This window comes from Eubalaena glacialis, chromosome 5 (genome assembly GCF_028564815.1).
Source record: "Eubalaena glacialis isolate mEubGla1 chromosome 5, mEubGla1.1.hap2.+ XY, whole genome shotgun sequence".
NCBI classification, from domain to species: domain Eukaryota; kingdom Metazoa; phylum Chordata; class Mammalia; order Artiodactyla; family Balaenidae; genus Eubalaena; species Eubalaena glacialis.
This window is the reverse complement of record NC_083720.1, coordinates 19,058,947-19,074,112: the sequence shown is the minus strand read 5'-3', so window position 1 is coordinate 19,074,112 and position 15,166 is coordinate 19,058,947. Positions and strand designations below refer to the sequence as shown.

The window sequence follows — 15,166 nt, the reverse complement described above, 5'->3', positions numbered from 1 at the left end:
TGTAAAATCCTGAGCATAATGAGCTCAGTAGATTGTTTTAGGAAGTTATCTCTCATTTTAGACTTTCTCATATGAGACATTTTACTATGTTTTGGCTTTCTGACTATGCAAAATAAACAGTAGATAAAATTTTCATAAACAGAAGAATTATGTCACCACTGTTCTATAATTGACTTTATAAATAATTCTTATTTCACAATTCATTTAAAAGTTACTCTTCATCCTTGTGTGACAGAATGCTCAAGAATTTGTTTTATCATAGTTTAATTCCAACAATTTTAGTTATATTCAAAATAACCCTTAATGCTAAACTTGACTGATGTACATCCAAAGCTTCTCATTTTCAAGCAAGTTAATCTAGAAGCAGTCCTAAGCAGAAAAATAGGTGTTATGCTCCTAATGGTATTACTTATAACAATGAAATAAGTTGTAATATTAGAAGTTTTGCTGCTAATTTTATATCATCCCTGAAGTAACTTCACTGAAATTTTCTGACTTAGTCTAAACCAATTAGAAAAGTTAAAATCTTATTCTCAGCTCTAGAGCAAGAAAGTAAACATATAAATTTCCTCAACATTTTCAAGTCAATTAAAGATATGTAAAATACACACCAATATCTTCTCCAGGCTCTGACAGGCCTCCTGGAAACTTCCACATATTTTTCAACTGCAGTATAAAATCAGAAAATAAAGTTAACATACCTTTTATTCACTAACATACACAAACACACAGAGATGCCACAAAATTTACTCATAATTGGTCAAGGTGGTTAAGAATTTATTTTTTGGTAATTACACGCCAATTTTTTTCAGCTTCCTTCCTCACACCTCCCTTCTTTTTAGGGGAAACTGGTGACTTGTGAAACCTTTTCCCACCTTTTTCTTCAGGAACTAGAAGTGGTTTTGTTTGGTTAATGTGATAAATTCTGTATGAGTGAAACAGTGGGGGGGAAACATCTACTGAATTTGTGTAGTTATAAAAATTTTGCTGCTAGTTTATTAAAAAATAGAGGAATCTTACTGATGCTGCTATAAATAAGTAGAAAATACAGTATAAATTTAATCACTAAAGTATGCTACTTTTAATTTTCACATTTACTTTCTGTATTGTGTGTCTAATCAGATATGTTAATCTTAAGATTTCCCTTATTCTCTGTGTTAATGATTTTATGTAAAAATGTAACTGCTTTTCATGGGAAGTGTGAATAAAATTGATTAGTTTACGTTTGTGGCTTTTTGTACATCATTTCTTTTTTTGGTGGGGAGGAGCAGGTGGGAAGATCTGATCTAGGAATGGGGATAAATATGGAAAATTGATTTTAAATAATTCTGAAGTGACATGGGACAATATTCTTATGGCTGACACGATTATTTTTTCCTGTTCGGATTCTGTTGTATCAATCCATCACCATGATAAAAGCTGAAGAATGAGAAATTATGACATCCTCATAAAGGGACTGCAGCTTGGAGCCAGTACACCTCATACTCTTCATTCATAAAACAAGTTTATGGACCTTTACTGGTGTGCTTTGTGACCCACTCATTTCCTGCACAAGAGCTTCTTAAAGAATGTGTCATTTCCCAACTATGCTAGGTTGGAGCCCAGTGGCATGGTTCCCAGAGTTTCCACAGACTTGATTTTGTGGGTACAGAATTGAGGCTTTCCACCCTTCTGTGTCTGGCTCAGACTTGAGATTAATTTATAAAGCATATTATGTTTTACTTTTTTAATGTAGAAATATATCTCTAAGAATATCTCAACATTAATGCATTGTCTTTGGGGTTCCATTTTGAAATTGTTCCAGAAGCTATGTTTCTACAAAAACTATGCGGTCTTTTGTCTGCTAGTATATTAAACTTCACCACCACAAATTGTTTCTAACAAAAGAAATGTTATAATAGGGCAAACAAATAATCCTCCAAAACAAAATCAACTTTTAAAAATCTTTACCTAGACCCGATTATAAATAATTGGAAACTGTTGACTAAATTTGGAGATATGAACTTATTAGCAGGGGAAAATGCTAGCTATAAGGATTGAAAACAGCTCACAGACATTTGATTTTGATTATTTCATAAACCTTAGGTACGGAAAGATTATTTTTATGCTGGTGATTAGTCTGCGATATTTTCTGGCATCAATTAGGTTTAAAGAGCTTATTTTAAAACAGCTTCCTCCTCCCCAAAAGCCTGAGCTTACAGTTAGTTCTAAGTGGTAGGTTGAGAGGCCTAAGTTTGAAAAAACTGGTTAATATTGTAGATATGATAGATCAGTGGAGGGACAAGTAGGTCTTCTCACTTTTTTTTTTACATTAAAAAATACTCTCACTAGCTGGGTTTAGCAGTATTATAAGTAATAATAATAAATATTACTAGGTAATGTATATTGAATGTCCACTATGTTCCAGACACTATGCTAAATGCTTTAATAATTATACACATTTAAACTTTATAGTAACCCCACGAGAAACTATTATTGTTCCCATTTTTATTTTTTTCCATTTCTTTTTTATTGAAGTATAGTTGATTTACAATATTGTGTTACAGCAAAGTGTACAAGTGTACAGCAAAGTGATTCAGTTATACATATATTTTTTTCAGATTATTCTCTATTATAGGTTATTATAAGATATTGAATACAGTTCCCTGTGCTATATAGTGAATCCTTACCGCTTGTTCCCATTTTAGAAGTGATGAAACTGAGGACAAATAGGTTAAATAACTTACCTGGAGTGACACAGTGTGTAGCAAAACTCACAGTTAAAATCCAGGCGATCTGATTCTAATCATCTTTTAAGAAATTTAAAAAGTTCGTTTGCTATTTTCACACTAATCCTTTACCACTATTCACTGCTTTTTCATATATCTTTTGATCTTCAGATCTCATTGGAACATTCTATATAAACCCAACCAGAATCTGTATCTTAGTCTTACATTCCTCCAGGGTTTGTGAATTTGAACTAAAACCTAGTTTGGTATCAAACGTCTTTGTATCTACCTCTTGCCTGTGAGTTCCCTATCGAGAATCGTTTGATTGGCATGAGATTTATTACTCTGCTAGTAATTAACTATTACTCTGCTAGTGATTTACTACTACTCTGCTACTGATTTACTGTTACTCCACTAGTGATTTACTGTTACTCTGCTAGTGATTTACTATTACTCTAACACTTCCAGTATATTGTTTCATAGGGGAAAAATTACGGAGGAAGGGGTAAGGTTGGGTTTTGAATATGAACAGAAACCCATAGTTTCTGTTTTCATCTTTATTCTCCCTTCCAATAAAAGACAAAACATCTCTATGCTTCAAGTGTAAAATTCCAAGATCCTTTTCTCCCTAATCTTAAAAAAGGAACTTTCCACTCTCTTCCAAAAGAAATATTCTACTCAGACATTCTCGTGCCTCTTTGCTTGTTGGGTCCTACCCAACATTCACATATATGACCCCTCCCTGCTTTGAGTTAGTGAGGTCATCTAGTTCCTGAAGCATATCTGATCTGATTTTTACATACTACAAAGGGCAGTTTTCCTTTTAAGTTATAAAAATGTGTGATTTTAAAGCATATTTAGAGTAATTCCAGCATATTGTAGAATGGTGAATGTGATGATAAATTTTTCCTATACGTTTGCCAATTATAAGTCTGGTGTGTGTGTGTGTGTGCGTGTGTGTGTTTGTAGGTGTGAGTGTAAAATAGAAGCGAGTGTAAATGATGTACAGTGGTCCCATCAATCACTGGAACCTCTCTCCTTCCTCGGTGTTAGGAACTGCTAGCCCCAATAGTAGGCATTTTGGATATCAACAAAGGGTATTATTTTTTTAATGCATTCTTCCTACTAACAGAGTGTAAGATATTTTCTGTTAAGGCAATTTCAGTTTAATACCACTGTTTCTTATAAAACCTATCCTGAAGATAAACTCAAGTTTATTTTAGCGTTTCTAGAATGGGTAGATAGGAATGACTCATTTTCTGATCCTTTTTCTCACTATTTTTCCAACCCCACAGACATCTTCTGTTTTCCTAAGCAGATGATTAGCTTCAGGATCTTCCCTGGGTGTGGCTGCTGAAATCCTAACTAGGAATTTGTGTAAACAGAACCCCCCAAAGACTATTAATTTCTTTCAAATAGAAACTGTCTAATCTCAAGAACCTAGAACAAGGGTACAGACTTGCTAGCCTCTTCCTTTTGGTTCTTATATTATTTGACTTTATCATTCTTCCCTAACTCAAACTTGGTCAGATGCCTGAGATCTCATCTTTTCTTTTCACTGTTCTGGTCTTTAATGCTGCTACTCTCACTCTTCAGAATTCAGGGCCACTGTGTTTAGATAAATCTAATTAACTACAATATTATCACTGTTATGAGACAGATGCTACCACAGAGATGTCTTAATAAGTTTGTTCATTCATTCAATAAAAATTTACTGAGTGCTAGGTTTAGGGCATACAGAAAATTAATGCACAATATAGCAAGGCTAGTCATTCTCTTTCTCCTTATACTACTGTATTTTTCTTAATAACATTCACTATCACTTTATATATTATTTATTCATTCACTTATTATTTGTATCTTACCTATTTGAATATAAGCTCCAAATGTAGAAACTTTGCTTTGTTCACTAATGTTTACTTAGAGCTTAAAACAGAGCCTACAACATAGTTATGTACAGGAACTCAGTAATGTTTGGCAAATGAATGACTACGTCCCTACCATTAACTCAGCTCTTTAGCACCTGGTTGTAAACCAGGTCAAGCCACTGTTAGGTCTTTTGTTCCTCAGAATCATGGGGCAGGGACAAAGGAAGGGACTGTATGGGTAGGAAAGGAGAAAGGACATGTTTTAAGTATTTCAGCTTTGAGTTTGAGTGTGCATTTGCTCATGCAAAGAAAGGAGAAAAAATGGCTCAGATGTCTGAAAATAATGCTAATTAGTTATTTACAGCTAATAGCTATCATTTATGCTTAAATTCCACTTAACACCAAAATAATTACAGAAATTAAATATGATTTAGTCTCACTTTATACTTTTTATTACAACATTGAGCTACACATTAATACTCAGTTTTTATATTTTATTGCTCTGATAGATCTCTGTTTATAACTTAAATCAAAACCCTAGGTAAGAGTATCACTTCTATTTAATTCACAAAGAAACCAAAGTCTTATATAATTTGAATTTGTTTCTAACTTCTGCCAATCCCAACTGCCTAGAAGCATGGTGGGGATCATGATTAGATTCTGAGCAGCAGTACTTTCTCATTCTTAAAGAACCAATCACTGGCAAGACTGAAAATCAGCAAATGAAGAATCTGGATGCCCAGTGTTCTAGTTTGGAGGTCCTCAAACTTGACTGTGCACCTAAAACACCTGGAGGGCTTGTTAACACACAAATTGTTGAGCGGCATCCCCAGAGTTTGATTCATCAGGCCTGGGGGTGGGGCAGGGGTGTGAGAATGTGTGGTTTCTAAGAAGTTGACACTATTATTGTCCCTCAGCTTCCAATTCAGCCTCCGTGCTCTGTCTAGTGATGCTGGAGCTGGGACTCTGCTAAGCAGTTTTGGTCTTGCCAACTGACTCCCTGTTAGGGCTCCACCAACAGGCTGCAAGGCTGGAGGAGGAAGAAGGGAGCAGCTCCTACTGTCTGCTTCCTGTGGGCTTCCCATGTGCTGTGGTTCCTGTATTGCCTCAGCATGCTGCTTCATTCTGGCAGCAGCAGCTCCTTCCCATAGCAACAGCCAAATCCACTTCGCAGTTTCCCAGCATTTCCAACATAAGCTTCATTGTATCCCCTCTCCAGAGACACCAGCCAGCTGATGCTGGGTCCCAGGCCCTCTGAGTTCAGAGACATCAGCAGCTGAACAGCATTTCTTATTAGAGATTTGATTAGCTATGTGTAGTCCCAAATGAAGGGATGCACAACCTACCAGAATGGTATAAAGATTACCTTAAACTGAAGACATCTGAGATACAGCAAGATGCAGAAAGAAGCCTTTTCTGAGATTCCCTTTATCTGATTAAAGGTAAAGCTTTCTGAGAACAAAGCTGCCATAAATCCTTTCTGGGGAGCTTCCAGCCAGGAAGGAAACTAACCTTCAGCACCTGGTGAGAAACTGCATACACAAACTTTATTAGAAGCTGCCATAACTTCTAAAATTACTCTTTATATCCTTCACTTAATCATGTCCCTTTTCTCCATAATAATTTTTCTTCACACACTTTTGTTCTAACCTTTTTTTTTTCTTTAGGCCAAATATATACGGCTTAAGTATCATTGTTGGCATGATACTTGATTCATGAATGGAATTGTCAACCTAAGCAATAGACAGTGGCATCTGTACTATGTATTAAAAAAAATCAAAAAACTACTTCCCTAAAAAACAAACCCCATTCAAGCAAAGTCTTTTGTACCCTATGCAATGTATGATAGGCATTGCCATAAAACTACTGACTCCCTCAAATCCAAGTTTTAATTCCGTTTATGTTTTCATCTGCTTTAGTTTAGTGAAAAGATTCCTCTCTAGACTTAAATTCTGACTGCCAATTACCAGTTGTGTAATGTTGAAAAAGTTACTGCTACTGCAACCTCTCTAAAGTTTTTTTGAAAAATGGAGATAATAACGAATACCATTATTAAATGAGAAAATTTTTGCAGAAGTATTTTGTCATCACAATTATCATCATTATTTATCTGATTTTATTTCTATTAAATAGCAAAATGATGGAATTAAAATAATTTTGTTTAGCCTGAAAACCTCATCAATTAGGATCACGAATGTGTACTATAACAGAAGAACAAGTGACTTGGAGAATGGTCGAGTGTTAGCAAATATTTGGTTATGAATTTTTAGTAGGCTGGAAGCCATAGCAGAGCTGGTGCTACACTTTACTTGGGTTTTTAATCCTCTTCAGGTATGGCTGTTGGTTCCAAGAGACATCAAATAAACCATTTAGGAACCTATCTAGGGTTAATTACTCAAAAGTCCCCCCAGCTTAAGGGTATGACCTTCAATTGACCCTAAAGGCAACTGACCCCCAAAGGAAACTTGAGGTGGAGGATGGAAAACTCTCCACTCACATCTTTATAAGCCAATGTTACAGGACAAAGAATGGCTAAAACAATGCCACTGTGGATAGGTCTCTTGGAGTTTTTGTTTAGTCATTAAGTCTTGGGTCTCCCTTTGTTTCCCAACTACCCTGGAAAAGACTAACAAACATTCCAGAAAACACTAGCAATTATTTCTTTGAAACTAAGATGAGCGAAACTAGAGAGGCACTGAATGCAATCATGATTAACTGAGAATCATAAAAGTTTTTAGTCATTTACAGTGGAGTTTAGGCAAATTTAGTATACATAGTTTTGACTATTGCCCTGTTTTCAAAATAAAGCTCAATTCAATTCTTTCCTTTTCAATTGCTGCAATACAGATTGCTCTGGAAGTTTGATTTCTGCAAACTAAACCTGTTAAATCATTTGTCTTGGAAGGTTTTATAAGGAAAAAAAAAAAACCATCCCGAAAACATCACGCTGTCTAGGTTTGGAGTAAGACAGGTTAGCCGTAACTGCCAGGGAAGCTCCTTCTTTTCTTTTTTTCAGACTGCAAGCCAATTTTTAATATTATTAGTTAGACCTAGGTTTGTTCTCTATGAATTTCCATGTTTTAATAAATGAGTAATTACATAAATAGATTCTTATTTGGTTGATCCACCAGCCCTGAAAAACTGCTCAGAATGGAGCAATCATGTTACTCTGGCTGTCTTTCAGTCTCTGTCCAAGTCCTTAACATTTACGACACAGTGTGCTATTTTAAAATCTTAAAAGTTTACCCTTTTCCTTCCAAAATACCAAAGTGGTTTAAACCAGGTTATATCTGGTATCTTATCTTACATGTGCATAAGTGTATAGGGAGAATTATAGTATTGGGATATTTCATTTGTGATCATCAAATCTAACTCCTTAATTTCATAAATGGGGCAACTTAGGTTCCCAGGGGCTCACAGATTTGCCCAGAATTGTATAGCTAGCTAATGGCAGGGCCAAATCTTAGAACCCAGGTCTCCTGATCCAATTTTGTTTGTACAACTTCTTATGTCACCTGAGCATAGAAAAAATTAAATTTTGGTGATACTGCTGCTTCTTTAAATGCAAGGCAAAGACAGTTAAAGGGATACACTTAAAAGATAGTAAAACCTTTTATAATATCTCTTTAGAAGTAACTTTTATATACCAAGGTATAGATTATTTTTCAAACTTACCAAAAGAAATTAACCAATTTATGTTACTTGTATATACTTGTATACCATATATATATGGTATCTGCCAATAATGTTTGGGCATATCATCTCTCTGCCATACTGCAGAGAGTTATAATATCCACTTTCAGTCTAACCCAATTTAATTGAACAAAATCCTAAATAAGTTTTCTCAGACCTTGGGTACTAAATATTAATTATATATTAATACAACCTCCTTTGGCCTAAGGGTAGTTAAGACCTGAATGATAAAATAGTAAAATAATGACTACGGGAACTTTTCTTTTGTAGGTTAGAGTAGGATAAGTTAAGGACCATCTGGTGTCCCTCATAATTTCATGGCGTGTAGGGAAATAGCTGTATGTCTTTGAAATCCTTACTTGATGCTTGGAATTCAATGTGGAGAGAATCAGGGCTTATCACTCTCACATGAAATGAGTTTATTTAGGTTTTGGCTAATTTTTTTTTAAGATTACAGACTCTAAAATTAGATTGGCTAGATTGGTTTTACTACTACATTATCTGCATAATTTTGGGTAAATAGCCTCTCTGCGTGCCTTTCACCCTATCTCCAATTTCTGGATCCAGCAATTTACCCTATGGTAAAAGGGTAAATAACATAGTATAGTGATAAATAAACAGAGTATAGTTGTCCATATATCATCTTCATCACTGTCACCTCAATCAAAATCTTTCAGTAAACAAAATCTGAATTGTTTCTATGTCAAATCTAAACTCCTCTTCCTGACTCTCAGGCCCCCTCATAACTAGGCCCTATTTTTACCATTCAGTCTTGCTTCCTACTTACTCTCCGCTCATTACCATCAAATATACATATATATATGTACTCCAATTCAAATATAAAACTTACTGAAGGCTAGGCACAATACTACTTTAGGTACCCAATAAAAATCTGTTGAAGATAAAGCTTAGTTTGAGTCAGAGATCCTGCCTTAACTAAAACTTTAAAGTTACTTAATACCATAAGAGTGCTTTCAGATAGCATTTCTGAGAAATGACTGATACTGCTTTCAGCTATAATTATGAATATTAGTTTAAAATTTAAAAACATATATGAGGAGAAAAATGTATGACTCTATCCACCAATATTTACTGAAGTCTCAGAAAGTATCAAAGTAATTATTCTCGTCACTTATACTCCTGAGCATGAAAGCATTTGACCTCTAAGCATGGTACTTCTCTTAAAAACTTCTGTTACTTCTAGTTGCCTATAGTTCTTATTTGGGTGTATGAGGCTCTTTAATTCTGTTCCCAATCTAGCTCTCAAACCAAATATTTTACCACTCCCATCTGTAAAGGAGAGACGGTCCATACAGGCAGACGCTTGGCCCGGGGAGCCCCCGTGCCTGCTGGGAAATCTGTGGGGTCAGACAGAGGGGCTGGAGAAGCCTAGGCTCTGCTTGTGAGGGGTGTGTGCGTGCTGGCTTGCTAACAATCAGGGCAAAAAGAGACCGGCGCTGGCTGGTGCCGCCTTGCCACACTTCCCAATCCGAAGGGGTGAACGCCTGGGTGCCGCTTACTCCACACCTCAGCCTGGTGTGAGATAAGGGCAGAGATTCAATCTAGCTGCGCAGACACAGACTGGGCCGCCTGAGGTGGATCAGGGCCAAACTGCGGAGACCACTAGCAGTGCACACATGGGGGTGGTGGATCAAACTGGGCAGACACTGTCAGTGCACGCACCAGGCGGTGCCACGATTACGTGCAGTGGCTAACTGCCAAATCTCCAAGTCCCTGGGAGAGGACTCGATATAGCTGCACAGAGACAACCTGAAGGGTCTGAGGTGTGGTCTGAGGAGAACCTCGGAGCCTATGGTAGGTGTGTGCACAGCAGGGGCGGGTCTGGCTGCAGCAGACTTTGTTAGCGCATGCATAGGTGGTGCCAGAGAAAAGCAGAGTGGCTGGATGCTGAGTCTTGAGCAGACAGGCCCTGGACAGGAGTACGCAGTGGTACGTTTCCAGTGGGAGCGCTCCGGCTCCACCCACTTCACACTGCAGTGTGGAGCTGGATGTGGGGCCGATAGGTCCTGGTAGAGGTCTACCACAGAAGCTGCCCGGGTCCCAGGTGCAGCACAGCAACCTCAATTCCTGCAGTCACAGCCTCCAGCCCCAGCCTACTCCGTACCACAGCCTAGCACTAGGTCTGGGATCAACACAACAGAGAAAGGGACGAGACCACGGGCTGCTTCTGGGCGAAACCATGGGCAACTACAGGTGCATAGGTTCGCTGTGACTACACAGACCTTATATGCTTCTGCAGTCACCTCCTTTGGGGCAGAGCATGCACTGAACCTAACTGGCAACTGAACCTAACTGCACCCAACCATTAGGGCTTCTTCAACAACTGGGGAGCAGACACTGCCCCCAACAGGGTGGTGACAGCCATGGAGCAAAGAGGAGGCCCTGCCCCTCACCTAGCACAGGTTCTGCACACCACAACACCTATTACAACCCCTATCAATGGGATAAGAGCCAGCACACTCTGAAGAAAGAAGTGGCTGATCTATACCAAAACAAGCCCTTGCACCAAAAATAACAGACTCACACAGTCTACACAGGGAAACACCCCTTCAAGACCAAAGTAGATAATGGTTTCTCCTAAATTCATGGAGACAGAGAAAGTTAAAAAACAGAGGAATTACTCCCAATTAAAAGAACAAGAGAAATCTCCTGAAAGAACAAATAATGAAACAGACCTCACCAGTCTATTAGACCCTGAGTCCAAAAATGAGGTAATAAAAATGCTGATTTAAGAAAGATTACTGGGACTTCCCTGGTGGCACAGTGGTTAAGAATCTGCCTGCTAATGCAAGGGAAACGGGTTTGATCCCTGGTCTGGGAAGATCCCACATGCTGTGGAGCAACTAAGCCCATGTGCCACAACTACTGAGCCCGTGTGACACAACTGCTGAAGCCCACGTGCCTAGAGCCCATGCTCCGCAACAAGAGAAGCCACCACAATGAGAAGCCCACACGCTGCAACGAAGAGTAGCCCCTGCTCACCACAAATAGAGAAAGCTCGCAGGCAGCAACAAAGACCCAATGCAGCCAAAAATAAATAAAGTTAAAAAAAAGATTATTAATAAAATTCAGATTATTAATAAAATAAAATTTACTAAGATTATTAATAAAATAAAAATAAATAATAAAAATTCATTATTTATTAATAAAATAAAAAAGATTATTAATAAAATTCAGATGACTGTAACAAGGAACTATAAACTATAAAAATGAACCAATCAAACAGACAATTTGATTACTGAGATAAAAACCAATCTAGAAGCAATGAATAGCAGACTAAATGACACAGAAGGAATAAGTGATCTAGAAGACAGAATAATGGCAATCACCCAATCAGAACAGCAGAAAGACAAATGAAAAAAAATGAAAGCAACATACAAGATCTATGGGATATGTAAAGTGTGCCAACCTATGCACAGAAGGAGAGAAGAGAAAAAAGGGTATCAAAAATGTACTTGAAGAAATTATGGCTGAAAACTTTCCAAACCTTAAGAAGGAAACATATATCCAGGTATAGGAAACACAGAGGGTCCCAAACAACATGAACACACACAAAGACATATCATAATTAAAATGGCAAAAGTTAAGGCGAGGATTCTAAAGGCAGCAGGAGAAAAACAAAGAGTCAGTTACAAGGGAACCCCATAAGGCTATCAGCTGATTTCTCTGCAGAAACTCTGCAGGCCAGAAGGCAGTGACATGATATATTCAAAGACCTGAAAGGGAAAAACCTGCAACCTAGGATACTCTACCCAGCAAGATTATCATTTAGGAGAGAAAAAGAATTTCTCAGACAAGCAAAAACTAAAAGAATTCAGCAATACTAAACCTACCCTAAAAGAAATACTGAAAGGTCTTCTCTAAATAGAAAAGAAGCAAGAACCTATAGAAAAAAGAAAAACACAATAGGATAGGCAAATATATGAAAGGATTGAAAATTACTTAAATAAGCAAGCACACAGATTTAAAAAACAATAAAAAATTGTAAAAGTGATTATAACTACAACAAACAGTAAAAGGGTAAGCATGAAGATGCAAAACAGGATATCAAAATCACAAAAAGTGGAGGAGGGGAGTATAAAAATGTAAATCTTTTAGAATGTGTTTGAACTTGCATGACTATCAATTTAAAGTAGATACAGTTATGGGTCAACATACTTGTAAACCAGGGTAGCCACAAATCAAAAACATACAATAGATTCAAAAAAACTAAAAAGAAAGAAGCTCAAGCAAACTAAAAAAGAAAACCATCAAATCACAAAAGGAAAAACAAAAAGAAGAAATGAGCCAAAAAAGAGCTACAAAAACAACTGGAAAACAAGGTTTTAAATGGCAACAAGTACATACCTATCAATAATTACTTTATGTATCAATGGACTAAATGCTCTGATCAGAAGACACAGAGTGACAGACTGGATTAAAAAGAAAAAAAAAAAAGAACCTATAATATGCTGTGGACAAGAGACTCACTTCAGGGTGAAATATGCACAAATTGAAAGTGAGGGGATGGAAAAAGATATTTCATGCAAATGGAAACCAGAAAGCAGGGGTAGCAATACTCATATTGGACAAAACAGACTTTTTAAAAAAGTCTACAAAGAAAGACAAAGATGGACACTTTATAATGATGAAAGGGATCAATACAAAAAACCTGATATTACACTGTAACATATATGCACCCAATATAAGAGCACTTAAATATATAAAACAAATACGTAACAGACATAAAGGGAGAAACTGACAGAAATACAATAATGGTAGGAGAATTTAACACCCCACTGATATCAACAGACAGATATTACAGACAGAAAATCAATAAAGCAACAGAGGTCCTAAATGACACAATAGACCAGTTGGACTTAATTGATGTTTACAGGACACTACATCCAAAAAAAAACAAAATAAACATTCTTCTCAAGTGCACATGGAACATTCTCTAGGATGAAACACATACTAGGACACAAAACAAGCCCCAACAAATTTAAGAAGATAGAATTTACCTCAAGCATCTTTTCTGACTACATGAAACTAGAAATTAACCACAGAAAGAAAATTGGGAAAAGAATGAACACATGGAGACAAAACAATATGCTACTAAAAAACCAATGCGTCAACAATGAAATCAAAGAGGAAATCAGAAAATACCCTGAGACAGATGAAAATAAAAACACAACCTTACAAAATCTATAGGATGCAGCAAAAGCAGTTCTATGAGGGAAGTTCATAGTGATAGGGGACTTCTTCAAGAAACAAGAAAAATCTCAAATAAACAACCTACCCTACCAACTGAAAGAATTTTAGAAAAAGAAGAATGCACAAAATCCAAAGTCAGCAAAGTCAGCAGAAGGAAAGAAATAATAAAGATCAGAGAGGAAATAGAAGAGAGATCCAAAAAAACAAGAGAAAAGATCAATAAAGGCAAGAGCTGCATTTTTGAAAAGATAAACAAAATTGACAAAACCTCTAGGCAGGTTCATCAAGAAAAAAAGAGAGGACCCAAATAAATTAAGAAATGAAAGAGAAGAAATAACAACTGATACCACAGAAATAAGAAAAAAAAATCCTAAGAGAATCCTATGAACAGTTATATGCCAACAAATTGAACAACCTAGAAGGGACAAATTTTAGAAACATACGGCCTGCCAAAACTGAGTGAAGAAGAAATAGATAACTTGAACAGACCAACCTCTAGATGTGAAATAGAATCTGTAATTAAAAAAACTGGAAACAATAACCCAGGACTGGACGGCTTCGCTGGGGGATTCTACCAAACATAGAAAGAAGAACTTACACCTATCCTTCTCAAACTATTCCAAAAAACTGAGGAGGAGGGAACACTCTCAGATTCATTCTATGAAGCGACCATCACCGTAATACCAAAACCAGACAAAAACACTACAAAAAAAGAAAATTACAGGCCAACATCTTTGATGAACATAGATGCAAAAATCCTCAACAAAATACTAGAAAACCGAATCCAACGATACATACAAAGATCAAACACCATGATCAAGCTGGATTAATTCCAGGGTCGCAAGAATGGTTCAACATATGCAAATCAATCAACGTGATACACCACATTAACAAAAGGAAAGACAAAAACCACATGGTCATCTCAACAGATGCAGAAAAAGCATTCGACAACATTCAACATCCATTCATGATAAAAACTCTCAACAAAGTGGGTATAGAGGGAAAATATCTCTGTAATAAAAGCCACTTAAGACAAACCCATGGCCAACATAATGCTCAATGGTGAAAAGCTGAAAGCCATCCCACTAAATTCTGGAACAAGATAAGGATGCCCACTCTCACCATTTCTATTCAACATAGTATTGGCAGTCCTAGCCACAGCAATGAGACAAGAAATAAAAAGTATCCAAACCAAAAGTGAAGAGGCAAAATTGTATTTATACGCAGATGACATGATACTCCATATAGAAAACCCTAAAGACTCCACACAAAACTATTAGAGGTTTACCTCCTCCCACAAATACATCAAAAATACATTGACACGTGGAACAATTCACACAGAACATCTAGTGAATGCTGGCAGAATGGGCAAGAAAACTTCCACATAACCAAGTAAGACAAAAGAATAAAGAAAAAAAAGAGAGAGAAAGGAATCCGATGGGACCTGAGCCCCAGGGAGGGAGCTGTGAAGGAGGAAAGCATCAAATAAAATACAAGGGAATCCCCATAAGGTTAACAGCTGAGTTTTCAGCAGTAACTATTCAGGCAAGAAGGAAGTGGCATGATATATTTAAAGAGATGAAAGGGAAAAACCTAGAACAAAGAATACTGTATCCAGTAAGGCTCTCATTCAGATTCGATGGAGAAATCAAAACCTTTACAGACAAGCAAAAGCTAAGAGAA

General features: G+C 36.8%; 1 protein-coding gene across 2 annotated transcripts in view; it reads right to left on the bottom strand.

The window, feature by feature from the left end:
- The window catches only part of NUDT6 (nudix hydrolase 6), a 34,569-nt gene that overhangs the window by 4,091 nt on the left and 15,312 nt on the right, over window positions 1-15,166 (bottom strand). For both annotated transcript variants that reach the window (XM_061192008.1, XM_061192009.1), the window contains one exon: window positions 612-666. In XM_061192008.1, the coding sequence (XP_061047991.1) occupies window positions 612-666 (55 nt within the window). The remainder of the gene's footprint in view (window positions 1-611; window positions 667-15,166) is intronic.